A 17,093-nucleotide genomic window follows, 5' to 3' on the forward strand; every position below is an offset into this window, starting at 1 on the left:
TGAATTTGGTAGGGTGTGCAAAAGAAGAAAATTAAAGGTGAATACAGGAAAGAGTAAGGTTATGAGGATAACAAAAAGATTAGGTGATGAAAGATTGAATATCAGATTGGAGGGAGAGAGTATGGAGGAGGTGAATGTATTCAGATATTTGGGAGTGGACGTGTCAGCGGATGGGTCTATGAAAGATGAGGTGAATCATAGAATTGATGAGGGGAAAAGAGTGAGTGGTGCACTTAGGAGTCTGTGGAGACAAAGAACTTTGTCCTTGGAGGCAAAGAGGGGAATGTATGAGAGTATAGTTTTACCAACGCTCTTATATGGGTGTGAAGCATGGGTGATGAATGTTGCAGCGAGGAGAAGGCTGGAGGCAGTGGAGATGTCATGTCTGAGGGCAATGTGTGGTGTGAATATAATGCAGAGAATTCGTAGTTTGGAAGTTAGGAGGAGGTGCGGGATTACCAAAACTGTTGTCCAGAGGGCTGAGGAAGGGTTGTTGAGGTGGTTCGGACATGTAGAGAGAATGGAGCGAAACAGAATGACTTCAAGAGTGTATCAGTCTGTAGTGGAAGGAAGGCGGGGTAGGGGTCGGCCTAGGAAAGGTTGGAGAGAGGGGGTAAAGGAGGTTTTGTGTGCGAGGGGCTTGGACTTCCAGCAGGCATGCGTGAGCGTGTTTGATAGGAGTGAATGGAGACAAATGGTTTTTAATACTTGACGTGCTGTTGGAGTGTGAGCAAAGTAACATTTATGAAGGGGTTCAGGGAAACCGGCAGGCCGGACTTGAGTCCTGGAGATGGGAAGTACAGTGCCTGCACTCTGAAGGAGGGGTGTTAATGTTGCAGTTTAAAAACTGTAGTGTAAAGCACCCTTCTGGCAAGACAGTGATGGAGTGAATGATGGTGAAAGTTTTTCTTTTTCGGGCCACCCTGCCTTGGTGGGAATCGGCCAGTGTGATAATAAAAAAAAATAGTGACTGGTCACCTGGGATTTATCACCTTCCTCAGTAGGAACACAGTCATCTTCAGTGTGGCTTGTTTTCATTGTGGTCTATTCTGCTACTGACTCCAGGAACTTGTGCTACCCTCCTCGGGTCATACATGATTACCTCCCATCCTCTTAACTATTTACCGTGAGCCGAAGGTCATAGTGGTTCCTTGGCGCAGGGGTCGTCACTTACTGTAAGCTGGAGGTCGTGGTGTGTATCACAGGTGGTCCAGGGGCGGGAAAAGCGTATCACTGTGTGGGTGTCGTTCTGGTAACCACCCAGCAACCTGTAGTCCTGAGAGGCGTCAATTGACGGTGTCAGCAGCGCGAAGGCGTACCGGTCCTGCAGAACAAGGGAGCAAGATGCTAGAATGACAGGTAATAATGTTATGTAAACTGTAAGTATCCAGATAGTTGAATGTAACATACGGAGCTTCTCAAAGACGAGTTTTGGGACCCATGTTATTTGTGGTGTGGGTACATGACCTACCAAGAGGAAACGAATCTTGAACACCTTTCCATGTAGGTAAATGGTTCAAAGAGCCTGCAAGTTGATAATTAAATACGTGTGTCTAATTCACACACCTTTCCATGTATAATGTATACACTAAGATAGACGCATGTGTGTATATGGTCCAAATCTGACCCAAGAGTCTTTTTTTAAGTTTCGTTCTATGTGTGGGTTATTTGTGAACTGTTCCAGTGACGGTATTGTTAGTTTTTATTCTTTACCCGTGTATTTACATTAAAATATAGACTTCTCAGAGTCTAGACACTAAGAGATATTCTTCAGTGTATATACACTAAGAGATACATATCTGATTAATCACATATAATGCAAAGCAGAGTACATATTAGACTGCAAGATTCTTAAAAATTACCTCAAGAATATGCCGGGATTTTTAAAAGGGATTACTGAAATTCTTCCCCAATAAAAGTAATGAGAATGAAGTCAAAAGGAGAGTTATCAAGACATACCACATGACAGAAGTACAACCTCCATAAAATCAAATATAAACACACGCCTCTTATCGAGACTTCAAATATAAGCATGTGTTACTAAGGCAGCATATTAATACATGCCTGGTCTCGCGTACTGATGAACACCTGGGCCAGCATTACGAGTCTGTAAGCATAACAAGGCGGGGCAGATGCTATAAATTGCTGTCCGGAAAAAGTCGCTTTGAAAATGTCACTGGAAAAAAGTCACATTAGGCTAGGTTGTGACTTATTTTCTGTGACTTTTTTCTAGTGACTTTACCTAGCCCAAATTGTAATATTTCCCCCGTGACTTTTTTTCCCTAGATCCCTATAAATTACGCTGCTTAAGATTCTACAGACGACCAAACTGGGACAATCAGTTCTCACTGTCGGTTTACAAAACCGACAGTGAAGAATGAGACACTTGGGCAACATCTAGGAACTTTTATTGTGGCTTCCACCGTCTTCTCTGTGGCAATATAAACACAAATGCAGTATAATGTGATCCTTTATTGACTACGTCTTCTCTGTACTGAAGAAGTCACTGGCTGGCGAAACGTTTTATATTATTATAATCAAAAAGAAGCGCTAAGCCACAAGGGCTATACAGCGCTGCAGGGTAGGGAAGGAAGCAAGGGAATTGGATGGCAGAAGGGAGGGGGGATGATCAGCAGGTTACAGAAAACAGCGGGGCAGGGGATAGTACGGGGGTAGAGGGTAGCAAGAGATACAAGTAGAAAGGGCTGAAAGTATCAGAATTTGTGAAGTAAGTCAGTCGTTGTCAAAAAGTCAATGAGAGAGTCCGGATGAAAGGTGGGTCCATCAGCGAGAAGGGAAGGTAAAGAGAGAGCAGCGGGGCGAAGACGACGACAGAGGTAAATTCTGCGTGCTCGTTGATAAAGTGGGCAGTCCAACAGAATGTGGCTGACTGATAATGGAGCTTGGCAATTCTCACAGAGAGGAGCAAGACGCCTCTCCATGAGATATCCATGAGTAAGACGAGTATGGCCAATGCGAAGACGGGAGAGAGTAGTCTCCCAACCTCGACACTGGTGATAAGAAGACGGCCAGTAACCTATACTCGGTTTAATAGACTGAAGTTTGTTGCCGAGCATAGTAGACCAACGTTGTTGCCAACGGGTGTGAAGGTGGGAAGATATTACAGCAAAATAGTCCGTACATGGAATACCTCTATAAGAAACTGGTAGGTCATGTACTGCTGACCGCGCAGCAGTGTCTGCCTGTTCATTGCCCTGTACGTCAACATGACCAGGGACCCAACAAAAAACAATATCTTTATGCTTAGTAAAGATGCGGCGTAGCCAAAGTTGGATACGGAGGACTAAGGGGTGAGGTGTATCAAATTTTTGTATAGCCTGTAAAGCACTAAGGGAGTCTGAGACAACCACAAATGATGACACAGGCATAGATGCAATACGGATAAGTGCTGTAAGGATGGCATATAATTCAGCAGTAAAAATACTAGCTGAAGATAGTAAATGCCCTTGTACGACGCTGTCCGGAAACACTGCTGCGAATCCTACGCCGTCAGAAGACTTAGAGCCATCTGTGTACACAGCAATGGCATGAGAATGAGAGTGAAAGTGGTCAAGAAAAAGAGAGCGGGAAGCGACCGTAGACAGTTGGGCTTTCGAGCAAGGGAGGGAGAAAGAACAGACTCGAACAGCTGGAACTTCCCAGGGGGGTAGGGAAAAGTGAGATGCTACATGTACATAGAAAGGTGGTAGTTGAAGAGAAGACAAGAGCGAATGAAGGCGAAGAGAGAAGGGACGGAGTAAGCAGGGGCGGCGAACAAATAAAGAATGTCTACTAATATCAGTGACCATTCTATAAATGGAAGGATTGCGGAGATCATGAGAGCGTACATAGTAGCGCAGGCAATGGGCATCACGGCGATCGGATAAGGATGGAACGTTCGCTTCTGCATAGAGGCTTTCGACAGGGGAAGAGCGAAAAGCACCAAGGCATAAACGTAATCCTTGGTGATGAATGGGGTTAAGGCTAGAGAGAGTAGCAGGAGATGCCGCTGAATAGATCTGGTCACCATAATCAAGTTTCGATAAAATAAGGGTGGAATGTAGGTGAAGGAGGGTTCGACGATCAGCTCCCCACGAAAGATGAGCAAGGGTTTTAAGAAGGTTCAGCCGGCTGTGACAAGTTGCCTTCAGAGAGGTAATGTGAGGTTTCCAGGATAACCTACGATCAAAGAGGAGGCCCAGAAACTTGACTGTATCACGTTCAGGGATACGTGAGCCATAGAGGTACAAAGGATGATCAGAGATGACAGAGCGTCTAGTGAAAGTGATTTGGTGGGTTTTAGTGCTGGAAAATTTAAACCCATGTGTGGTGGCCCAATTGGAAACACGGTCGACTGCATGCTGGAGAGAAACTGTAAGGAGGTGACAGTCAGCGCCTGCACAGGCAATAGCGAAGTCATCAACATAGAGTGATGACCAAATATTTGATGGAAGACTAGAGGCCAAATCATTAATAGCAAGGAGAAAAAGTGTTGTGCTCAGAACACATCCCTGGGGGACACCTTCAGCTTGGACAAAGTCCGGGGAGAGCACATTATTAACCCGAACACGGAAATGCCTGTCAGTTAAAAAGTTCTTAAGGAAGGATGGTAGATTGCCTCGAAGGCCTAAGGAGTGGGCTTGGGCTAAAATATTATACCTCCAAGTTGTGTCATATGCCTTCTCAAGGTCAAAAAATATGGCAATAACTGAGTGGTTATTCGCAAAGGCATTACGAACATACGTATCCAAGCGCAGTAAGGGGTCTATGGTAGAACGTCCCTTACGAAAGCCATATTGACGAGTGGAGAGACTGTTGTGTGTCTCTAAATACCACACTAAACGTCTATTTACTAGACGTTCCATTACTTTGCAAACTGCACTGGTAAGAGCAATGGGACGATAGTGGGAGGTTTCATGTCCCGTAGTGCCTGGTTTGCGGAAAGGGAGAACAATGGCGGATTTCCACAGCTGTGGAAGAACTCCTTGTGACCAAATAAGATTGTAAAGGCGTAATAGGACTGCAAGGGCTGACTGATGTAAATGTTGTAGCATACGAATATGAATGTCGTCGGGCCCAGCTGCCGATGATCGACAAGCTGAGAGTGTTGCCTCCAGTTCTTGAAGTGTAAAAGGCACATTATACTGTTCTTCTCTGAGAGAAGAAAAGTCCAAGGGTGCTAACTCTCTGGCAGACTTTGAGGAAAGAAATGAGGGGCATAGATGGAGTCCCTGAGAAATACGGACCAGATGATTGCCAATTTCATTGGCAACATCTAGTGGGTTTGCTATATCAACACCGGCAACCCGCAGAACAGGAGCCGGGTCAGGAGAATATTTACCACTCAGTTTTCGTACTTTTTTCCAGACTGCACTCATAGAGGAAGCAGAGGTGATGGTGGAGACATAATCTCGCCAGCAAGTGCGTTTAGCGTCACGGATGACACGGCGAGCGATCGCACGCTTCTGTTTAAAATCAAGGAGTCGCTCTGTGGTTCTATTGTACCGGTACCTGCCCCATGCAGCGCGTTTCAAACGTACTGCACGAGCACAAGCAGGAGACCACCAAGGCACGCATTTCTGAGAATGCCTGCCCGAAGTTTGGGGTATAGAATGAGAAGCTGCGGTGAAAACGGAGGACGAGAAGAGGTGTAAAAGCTCATCGATGGAGGACGAAGAAGGAACCTCTTTAAAAACAGTCAGGTGTGAGTAAAGGTTCCAATTTGCCCGATTAAATTGCCAGCGTGGGGTGCGAAGAGGTGGCGAATATGAAGGGGAAGTAAGAATGATTGGGAAATGATCACTGTCATGTAAGTCCGGGAGAACAGACCAAGTAAAGTCTAATGCGGCGGAGGAAGAGCAAACTGAGAGATCGATGCAAGAGAGAGTATGAGTCCGAGGATCAAAATGGGTGTGAGTACCTGTATTTAAAACATGGAGGGGGTGGGTGGCAAGAAAAGCCTCTAACTGAATTCCACGGGAATCACAGTGAGACCCTCCCCAGAGGAAATGGTGGGCATTAAAATCACCAAGTAACAGAATCGGTGGCGGTAATGACGAAACAAGGAAGGCAAAATCCGGAATAGATAATGCCCGAGAAGGAGAGAGATATAAAGAACAGAGCGTATACCACCTATGTAAGTGGATACGGGCTGCTGTGTAATGCAGCGAAGTATGAACAAATAGCTGATGGTACGGAATATCAGTGCGGAGAAGAAGGGCACTTTCATTAAAGGTCCCATCAGGAAAAGGATCTGAAGAATACAATAAATTATAGCCTGAGATGTGAGAAATAACAGCAGAGTGTAATTTTGGTTCCTGTAAGCAAACACCAACAGGGGCAAACTGGGAGAGTAACATCTGAAGCTCACCCCGATTACCCCTGAGGCCGCGTATATTCCACTGTAAAAAGGCCATGATTGGCAATGATAAAGATACTTGAAATCCGCAGGTAAGGGTTCCTACGGACTAGAAGGGTTAGAAAAGTCCACATGCGGAGGCAGTGGAAAATGTTCAAGCAGCGAAGGAACGGTGCGCTGTGAAGAAAGGAGTTGCGCAGATGGAGCAGAGGAGAGAGAAAGAGCGGAAGGTGGATCAGTGTCCATTGATGGTTTGGTCTCTGCAATATATTCAGAGATTGCTTCAAGTGTTTCGGAATTCAGAGATGTCGTATGGGAGACAATATTGGGAATGGTAGGGGGAGGATGAGTAAAGATTGGAACTGTATTGGACTGTACCAAGGTAGGGGGGGGCGAAAGGGTGGAGGGAACTGGAGAAGCGTGGCAGGGGACAGAAGAGACAGGAACCTGGGAGGTGGCAGAAGAGGAAGAAACTTGGGAGGGAACAGGGGAGGAAGGTACATTACGAGGAGGAGGGTGAACCTCTGCACTTGTAACTGAGCCAGTGAGAGGGGAAGAACTAGGGACAGAGACAGGGAGGGTAAAATGAGGAGGTGGAAGATGGGTAGGAGGTGTTACCGGACCTTTTTTTGACTTTTGAGAAGTAGAGGGACGATTGGGAAGAGGTGTCGTACGAGGTCTCGTCGATACTGAGGCTTGTAAGAGAGAACTCGAAGAAGCGAGATTAGACTGAGGCGTTGAAGTAGGGACGTCTGAGCCGAGGACAGCAAAAGGATTAGATACAGGAGTGATTATGGGAGAGGTAACCACAGAGGTGGGTGTAGAAGATGGGATACCAGAAGTGGGGGGACGTTTTGAAACACGGGAATAAGAAACACGTGGGAGTCTCCCTTGGAGGCGGAGATGAGAAACTGCCATGGCATAAGGGAGACCTTCTGTCTCTTTGAGGTAACGGATTTCCCGCTCGTTTAAATAGACCTGACAACGGCGAGAGTACGAAGGGTGAGCCTCATGACAGTTAAGGCAAGAGGGAGATCGATTGCAAGACGTATTAGAATGGTCATCGGCACCACAGACTGGGCATTCGGCGATAGATCTGCAATATTTCGCTGGATGGCCAAATCGCCAGCAATTTCTACACTGTTGTGGTGTAGGGATCACCTTTCGAACTTGTAACCGATGTCCTGCTATATAAACTGAGGATGGGAGTTCTCGGCTGTCAAAAGTTAAACGAGCCACATTGCTAGGGTATCGTCTCCGCCCACGGGCAGGAAGAACGTAAGTGTCTACCTTGAGGATTGGGAGATCTTGGAGTTCCAGCTGTTCTAGAATGTCGGTGCCACATGTCTGGAAATTTTGTTGAACTATGGTATGGGGCAGAATAACGGTACCACTACAAGAATTGAGGGAATGATGTTTTTCAAGGGTGACAGGAACAGTATCTATATGGGAAAGACGAGAGAGCTCACGAGCCTGGGTAGCATTCTGTACGGTAATGATGCGCGTACCGCTCTTAAGAGCATGAAAAGAAATATCTTTACCAACATGGCGTAGGAGTGCCTTGCCAATACTATGGTCAGAAAGATAGGCAGTAGAGGAAGTTGGTCGTAAAGTGAAGAATTTAGTCCACTGTTCAGTCTGAAACTGAGCGTGGAAAGGTAGTGAAGGACGTGTCGATCTTTTCTGAGAAGAACGAGAAGGTGAAGGTGGAGAAGTATCATCAGCAGGTAATTGTCGTTGACGTTTAGGCGTGGGACCAGAGTTGGTCCGACGTGGAACGGGTCGGCGATTTGAAAATTGCCGCACCGTAGAGGGAGAGGCCGGAAGCATAGTCAGAGGAGAGCGAAGGTCTGATAAATCGAAGGAGTCAGTCGAGGCCTCAGTACCTGAAGCAGGTGAGGAAACAGCACCGGCAATAGGTACAGAGGCATGAGGAATGTCTGAAGAGTGGTCCAAAGACGAGGCGGGGTCAGAACGGGGTGCGGTATCAAGAAGGGGCCCGGGGGTACCAGGTTCATGGACTAGGGCTGCCATGGTTAGGTTACTTCTTTCTTTTTGTTTTTAAGAAAAAAAAAGAAAGAAGAAAAGAAAATAAAAATAAAAAAAAGAAAAAAAAAGGGGGGACCGGGGAGGGATAGTTCCTAGGAGGAATGAAAGGGCCAGAAATCTCCCTCCGCGCCCAAGAGGACTCGACACCGCTAGTAGCGCAGATGCAGCATGGAACCCGTGCCATACCCTACCCTTCATGCCAGTAAACCAGCAATCTGGGATAGCAACCTCACATCTGCCGAGCTACCTCGGTGGACAAAAGAGAGGGCGGCCGGATATCCGCCACAAAGCATACCTCCTTCAGCCACCACCCCCGGAATCCGAAAGGTGGCTTCCAGAGATACACCCGTCGCCCAAAAGACACCCAAAGCTACTCCGGGATACCGGAGAGGGATCGGGACATCCCTAGGCAATCCAGATTCCACGGCAAACTACGCCACCGCCAAGAAACCTCAACGGAATGGGATCGACCCCGGTGTCCTTTCCTCTACCTAGGAACTAGCGTGCCTGTGGGAGAAATCCCAAAGGACAAAAAGAGGAAGGGCAAAAGGGAGGAGTGGGGAGGAGGAGGAGGAAAGGAAAAAGGGGAGGATGGGGAGGATGGGATAGGGGAGGGGAGATTGGGGGGTAATTAGGTTCGGTCTGAGGAAGAAGACCGATAGGTCTAATTCCTCAGACCAAGAGCCTCTTCACCACGCCAAGGAGCCCCCCTTGAAGAGGTGAGGGAGAGAGGAGACCTGAAGGGAAGAAGAGGACTGATTGACTTTTTAAGTTAGGAATAGGTTGGTAGACAGCAGCCGCCCAGGGAGGTACTACCCTCCTGTCACACGAATGTGAAATGGATCCTGTTAAACGTTTAGCACTCTGGCTGACTGTTTTTCTGTCTCCTGAGCACACACGATAAGTGACTTGGTGGACCTACATGGCATGGGACAGTAGGCCTACTGCAGTGCTCCTTCTTATGTTCTTAACTTCTAACGTTCATTATACGCATTACTTTTCACCGTGCTTCTTAAGTGTTCCTAATAATGTAATATTTTGTTTCCCACCTACGAGACCTGGTCTGAGACCTGGTCCTGGGGAAAATCCCCAGAACCACTAACACAGGGGTACTTTACCTTTTTACGACTACAGACCCACGGGTGGGGATAGAACCCGCGATCAGAGAGTCTCAAAACTCCAGACCGTCGCAATAGTGTCATTACGATTTCGTGAGTCATGTTAGATTACCCAGTATTTACCATACCCCCTTCACCAGACTAGAAATCATCGCCAGTGCTATCACGTACCAGTATGACTCCACCAGTCCTATCAGGTACCAGTATGACTCCTCCAGTCCTATTAGGCACCAGTATGACTCCACCAGTCCTATTAGGCACCAGTATGACTCCACCAGTCCTATTAGGCACCAGTATGACTCCACCAGTCCTATCAGGTACCAGTATGACTCCACCAGTCCTATTAGGCACCAGTATGACTCCACCAGTCCTATTAGGTACCAGTATGACTCCACCAGTCCTATTAGGCACCAGTATGACTCCACCAGTCCTATTAGGTACCAGTATGACTCCACCAGTCCTATTAGGTACCAGTATGACTCCACCAGTCCTATTAGGTACCAGTATGACTCCACCAGTCCTATTAGGTACCAGTATGACTCCACCAGTCCTATTAGGTACCAGTATGACTCCAGTCCTATTAGGTACCAGTATGACTCCACCAGTCCTATTAGGCATCAGTATGACTCCACCAGTCCTATTAGTCACCAATATGACTCCACCAGTCCTATTAGGCACCAGTATGACTCCACCAGTCCTATTAGGCATCAGTATGACTCCACCAGTCCTATTAGTCACCAATATGACTCCACCAGTCCTATTAGGTACCAGTATGACTCCACCAGTCCTATTAGGTACCAGTATGACTCCAGTCCTATTAGGTACCAGTATGACTCCACCAGTCCTATTGGTCACCAATATGACTCCACCAGTCCTATTAGGCACCAGTATGACTCCACCAGTCCTATTAGGTACCAGTATGACTCCACCAGTCCTATTAGGTACCAGTATGACTCCAGTCCTATTAGGTACCAGTATGACTCCACCAGTCCTATTAGGTACCAGTATGACTCCACCAGTCCTATTAGGTACCAGTATGACTCCACCAGTCCTATTAGGTACCAGTATGACTCCAGTCCTATTAGGCACCAGTATGACTACACCAGTCCTATTAGGTACCAGTATGACTCCAGTCCTATTAGGTACCAGTATGACTCCACCAGTCCTATTAGGTACCAGTATGACTCCACCAGTCCTATTAGGTACCAGTATGACTCCGCCAGTCCTATTAGGTACCAGTATGACTCCACCAGTCCTATTAGGTACCAGTATGACTCCAGTCCTATTAGGCACCAGTATGACTCCACCAGTCCTATTAGGTACCAGTATGACTCCACCAGTCCTATTAGGTACCAGTATGACTCCAGTCCTATTAGGTACCAGTATGACTCCAGTCCTATTAGGTACCAGTATGACTCCACCAGTCCTATTAGGCACCAGTATGACTCCACCAGTCCTATTAGGTACCAGTATGACTCCACCAGTCCTATTAGGTACCAGTATGACTCCACCAGTCCTATTAGGTACCAGTATGACTCCACCACTCCTCTTAGATACATAAAGATAACTAGCAACACAACAGCTGATAGTTTATCATAATATAGCATTTTTTAAATTGTTAAGAATTCGAATCCCATACCCCGATCATTTGGCTCCCGCACTCACAAGGGGTATGGATATCACCGGTTAGAAACCCCTTGCACTAACAGATAACTCGGCGGTTACATCTGGGGAAGTCCCAGGTACAAGGATATTTGATGCAGCTTAATGGAAAGTGAGTGGTGTCATCAGTATACGTGATGTTACATACATTGTACCTTCAGCCCTTTCTACCTCGATCTCTTGCTACCCTCTACCCTGCACTATCCACTGCCCCTCTGTTTTCTATAACCTACTGATCGCCCCTCCCCCTTCTGCCGCCCAATATCCTCGCTTCCTTTCCTACCCTACAGCGCTGTATAGCCCTTGTGGCTTAGCGCTTCTTTTTTATTATAATAATAATACATACATCCTACCACTGTATCCTTGCATCAGTTTCTCTTCCACTAACACTTTCCCCGGTAGACAAACTCTCAAGACAGTCGCAGGCATCTCGCACAGGTGTGGTTATTTTGGTGTCTTCATAATGTAGACAGTCGCCCCGCGCTCTCTGGGAGAGCACTCATATAATCGCCGTTAGAATTTTACCTTCTCGGATCAAATATGATTGCCTCTCATTACAATAATAATAGTAATAATGTGTTCTTTTGCTTATTGTAAATAAATGGTAGACTACCATCCAGGGACGTACTGCCCTCCAGTCATACGAATTAGTAGGATGGTAGCAAGTTTGCAGAGAGGAACTATCCTCCTGTCAACGGAATGTAACATGATGTCTGTCAGATGTCTTGTACTTTCAGTATAGCTGGTATTTTCTGTCTTACGACCGTACAAGACGTCACGCAAATTTTACGTACTTAGTTTTGCTCATAGGTTTGAACAGTTCTTATTCCTGTAATACTTTCTTAATGTAGAAGGCATGGTATGAGACCGTGCTGCGGGAGCCATCATCCAGCTATCTATTTCCTTAATGTAGAAGGCATGGTATGAGACCGTGCTGCGGGAGCCATCATCCAGCTATCTATTTCCTTAATGTAAAAGGCATGGTATGAGACCGTGCTGCGGGAGCCATCATCCAGCTATCTATTTCCTTAATGTAGAAGGCATGGTATGAGACCGTGCTGCGGGAGCCATCATCCAGCTATCTATTTCCTTAATGTAAAAGGCATGGTATGAGACCGTGCTGCGGGAGCCATCATCCAGCTATCTATTTCCTTAATGTAAAAGGCATGGTATGAGACCGTGCTGCGGGAGCCATCATGCAGCTATCTATTTCCTTAATGTAGAAGGCATGGTATGAGACCGTGCTGCGGGAGCCATCACCCAGCTATCTATTTCCTTAATGTAAAAGGCATGGTGTGAGACCGTGCTGCGGGAGCCATCATCCAGCTATCTATTTCCTTAATGTAAAAGGCATGGTATGAGACCGTGCTGCGGGAGCCATCATCCAGCTATCTATTTCCTTAATGTAAAAGGCATGGTATGAGACCGTGCTGCGGGAGCCATCATCCAGCTATCTATTTCCTTAATGTAAAAGGCATGGTATGAGACCGTGCTGCGGGAGCCATCATCCAGCTATCTATTTCCTTAATGTAAAAGGCATGGTATGAGACCGTGCTGCGGGAGCCATCACCCAGCTATCTATTTCCTTAATGTAAAAGGCATGGTATGAGACCGTGCTGCGGGAGCCATCATCCAGCTATCTATTTCCTTAATGTAAAAGGCATGGTATGAGACCGTGCTGCGGGAGCCATCATCCAGCTATCTATTTCCTTAATGTAAAAGGCATGGTGTGAGACCGTGCTGCGGGAGCCATCATCCAGCTATCTATTTCCTTAACGTAAAAGGCATGGTATGAGACCGTGCTGCGGGAGCCATCACCCAGCTATCTATTTCCTTAATGTAAAAGGCATGGTATGAGACCGTGCTGCGGGAGCCATCACCCAGCTATCTATTTCCTTAATGTAAAAGGCATGGTATGAGACCGTGCTGCGGGAGCCATCATCCAGCTATCTATTTCCTTAATGTAAAAGGCATGGTATGAGACCGTGCTGCGGGAGCCATCACCCAGCTATCTATTTCCTTAATGTAAAAGGCATGGTATGAGACCGTGCTGCGGGAGCCATCACCCAGCTATCTATTTCCTTAATGTAAAAGGCATGGTATGAGACCGTGCTGCGGGAGCCATCATCCAGCTATTTCCTTAATGTAAAAGGCATGGTATGAGACCGTGCTGCGGGAGCCATCATCCAGCTATCTATTTCCTTAATGTAAAAGGCATGGTATGAGACCGTGCTGCGGGAGCCATCACCCAGCTATCTATTTCCTTAATGTAAAAGGCATGGTATGAGACCGTGCTGCGGGAGCCATCACCCAGCTATCTATTTCCTTAATGTAAATGGCATGGTATGAGACCGTGCTGCTGGAGCCATCATCCAGCTATCTATTTCCTTAATGTAAAGGCATGGTATGAGACCGTGCTGCGGGAGCCATCACCCAGCTATCTATTTCCTTAATGTAAAAGGCATGGTATGAGACCGTGCTGCGGGAGCCATCACCCAGCTATCTATTTCCTTAATGTAAAAGGCATGGTATGAGACCGTGCTGCAGGAGCCATCATCCAGCTATCTATTTCCTTAATGTAAAAGGCATGGTATGAGACCGTGCTGCGGGAGCCATCACCCAGCTATCTATTTCCTTAATGTAAAAGGCATGGTATGAGACCGTGCTGCGGGAGCCATCACCCAGCTATCTATTTCCTTAATGTAAAAGGCATGGTATGAGACCGTGCTGCGGGAGCCATCATCCAGCTATCTATTTCCTTAATGTAAAAGGCATGGTATGAGACCGTGCTGCGGGAGCCATCACCCAGCTATCTATTTCCTTAATGTAAAAGGCATGGTATGAGACCGTGCTGCGGGAGCCATCATCCAGCTATCTATTTCCTTAATGTAAAAGGCATGGTATGAGACCGTGCTGCGGGAGCCATCATCCAGCTATCTATTTCCTTAATGTAAAAGGCATGGTATGAGACCGTGCTGCGGGAGCCATCATCCAGCTATCTATTTCCTTAATGTAAAAGGCATGGTATGAGACCGTGCTGCGGGAGCCATCATCCAGCTATCTATTTCCTTAATGTAAAAGGCATGGTATGAGACCGTGCTGCGGGAGCCATCATCCAGCTATCTATTTCCTTAATGTAAAAGGCATGGTATGAGACCGTGCTGCGGGAGCCATCATCCAGCTATCTATTTCCTTAATGTAAAAGGCATGGTATGAGACCGTGCTGCGGGAGCCATCATCCAGCTATCTATTTCCTTAATGTAAAAGGCATGGTGTGAGACCGTGCTGCGGGAGCCATCATCCAGCTATCTATTTCCTTAATGTAAAAGGCATGGTATGAGACCGTGCTGCGGGAGCCATCATCCAGCTATCTATTTCCTTAATGTAAAAGGCATGGTGTGAGACCGTGCTGCGGGAGCCATCATCCAGCTATCTATTTCCTTAATGTAAAAGGCATGGTATGAGACCGTGCTGCGGGAGCCATCACCCAGCTATCTATTTCCTTAATGTAAAAGGCATGGTGTGAGACCGTGCTGCGGGAGCCATCACCCAGCTATCTATTTCCTTAATGTAAAAGGCATGGTATGAGACCGTGCTGCGGGAGCCATCATCCAGCTATCTATTTCCTTAATGTAAAAGGCATGGTATGAGACCGTGCTGCGGGAGCCATCATCCAGCTATCTATTTCCTTAATGTAAAAGGCATGGTATGAGACCGTGCTGCGGGAGCCATCATCCAGCTATCTATTTCCTTAATGTAAAAGGCATGGTATGAGACCGTGCTGCGGGAGCCATCATCCAGCTATCTATTTCCTTAATGTAAAAGGCATGGTGTGAGACCGTGCTGCGGGAGCCATCATCCAGCTATCTATTTCCTTAATGTAAAAGGCATGGTATGAGACCGTGCTGCGGGAGCCATCATCCAGCTATCTATTTCCTTAATGTAAAAGGCATGGTGTGAGACCGTGCTGCGGGAGCCATCATCCAGCTATCTATTTCCTTAATGTAAAAGGCATGGTATGAGACCGTGCTGCGGGAGCCATCACCCAGCTATCTATTTCCTTAATGTAAAAGGCATGGTGTGAGACCGTGCTGCGGGAGCCATCACCCAGCTATCTATTTCCTTAATGTAAAAGGCATGGTATGAGACCGTGCTGCGGGAGCCATCATCCAGCTATCTATTTCCTTAATGTAAAAGGCATGGTATGAGACCGTGCTGCGGGAGCCATCACCCAGCTATCTATTTCCTTAATGTAGAAGGCATGGTATGAGACCGTGCTGCGGGAGCCATCATCCAGCTATCTATTTCCTTAATGTAAAAGGCATGGTATGAGACCGTGCTGCGGGAGCCATCATCCAGCTATCTATTTCCTTAATGTAAAAGGCATGGTGTGAGACCGTGCTGCGGGAGCCATCATCCAGCTATCTATTTCCTTAATGTAAAAGGCATGGTATGAGACCGTGCTGCGGGAGCCATCATCCAGCTATCTATTTCCTTAATGTAAAAGGCATGGTGTGAGACCGTGCTGCGGGAGCCATCATCCAGCTATCTATTTCCTTAATGTAAAAGGCATGGTATGAGACCGTGCTGCGGGAGCCATCACCCAGCTATCTATTTCCTTAATGTAAAAGGCATGGTGTGAGACCGTGCTGCGGGAGCCATCACCCAGCTATCTATTTCCTTAATGTAAAAGGCATGGTATGAGACCGTGCTGCGGGAGCCATCATCCAGCTATCTATTTCCTTAATGTAAAAGGCATGGTGAGACCGTGCTGCGGGAGCCATCATCCAGCTATCTATTTCCTTAATGTAAAAGGCATGGTATGAGACCGTGCTGCGGGAGCCATCATCCAGCTATCTATTTCCTTAATGTAAAAGGCATGGTATGAGACCGTGCTGCGGGAGCCATCATCCAGCTATCTATTTCCTTAATGTAAAAGGCATGGTATGAGACCGTGCTGCGGGAGCCATCACCCAGCTATCTATTTCCTTAATGTAAAAGGCATGGTATGAGACCGTGCTGCGGGAGCCATCATCCAGCTATCTATTTCCTTAATGTAAAAGGCATGGTATGAGACCGTGCTGCGGGAGCCATCACCCAGCTATCTATTTCCTTAATGTAAAAGGCATGGTGTGAGACCGTGCTGCGGGAGCCATCATCCAGCTATCTATTTCCTTAATGTAAAAGGCATGGTATGAGACCGTGCTGCGGGAGCCATCATCCAGCTATCTATTAATGTATATAATCACACCAGAAAATTTCAAGCCTCACAGTTGGTGACGATGGTGGTTGGATGAAGGATGGGGGGGGGGCTGGCGGCGGTGGTGGTGAGTGTTGTGTGTAACTCCAGGAGGACAGGTGACAGTCATTCACAGGCCACAAGATCAGTGAACCTTGCACATGTCAACACGGGAGGATATTGCCCTTTTTTTTTCTCGAATTGGTTCCCAGCTGCATCTCTATCGTCCAATTTATTTACATAGTCCTTATTTTCAACTGTATTGTATTTCTACTAATCAAATCAGGGAAAGGGTGGGGCTTGAACCCATGGCAAGTGGGTCCTAAAACTCACAGGCAAGTGCGTTAACCACTGGGCCAGGTGGCGAGTCATGTATTTCTACTATTGTTGGTGCAGTGTTGATAAATAACACTTGTGCAACATTTGGGTATCTATTCTGGCAACGTTTCGCCACACAGTAGCTTCGGTCCAACCCAGAAAAAGGTTGAAGATCAGTTTGAGGCAATCAGTTCCTCAGCCTGGAGTCCATGTGTTCAGTCCGTCAGTGTCTCGTTTATCAATTTGTCAGTTTTGTAGATCGTTCACATCCTGGTGGTGTTGCTGCACGATGCCACACACGGCTTTGCATGATAACTACAGTAAATCCATCCTGTGGTCAGTGGATATA

At 46.8% G+C, this 17,093-nt stretch overlaps 1 protein-coding gene across 1 annotated transcript in view; it reads right to left on the minus strand.

The window, feature by feature from the left end:
- Nucleotides 1–17,093, minus strand: part of LOC128704972 (DBH-like monooxygenase protein 1) — a gene marked incomplete in the record, with an annotated part of 87,243 nt that overhangs the window by 52,342 nt on the left and 17,808 nt on the right. Inside the window, 1 exon segment of the mRNA XM_070105221.1 lies at nt 1,175–1,324. Coding sequence (XP_069961322.1) covers nt 1,175–1,324 — 150 coding nt within the window.

This window comes from Cherax quadricarinatus, chromosome 97, assembly GCF_038502225.1.
Source record: "Cherax quadricarinatus isolate ZL_2023a chromosome 97, ASM3850222v1, whole genome shotgun sequence".
Lineage (NCBI taxonomy): Eukaryota > Metazoa > Arthropoda > Malacostraca > Decapoda > Parastacidae > Cherax > Cherax quadricarinatus.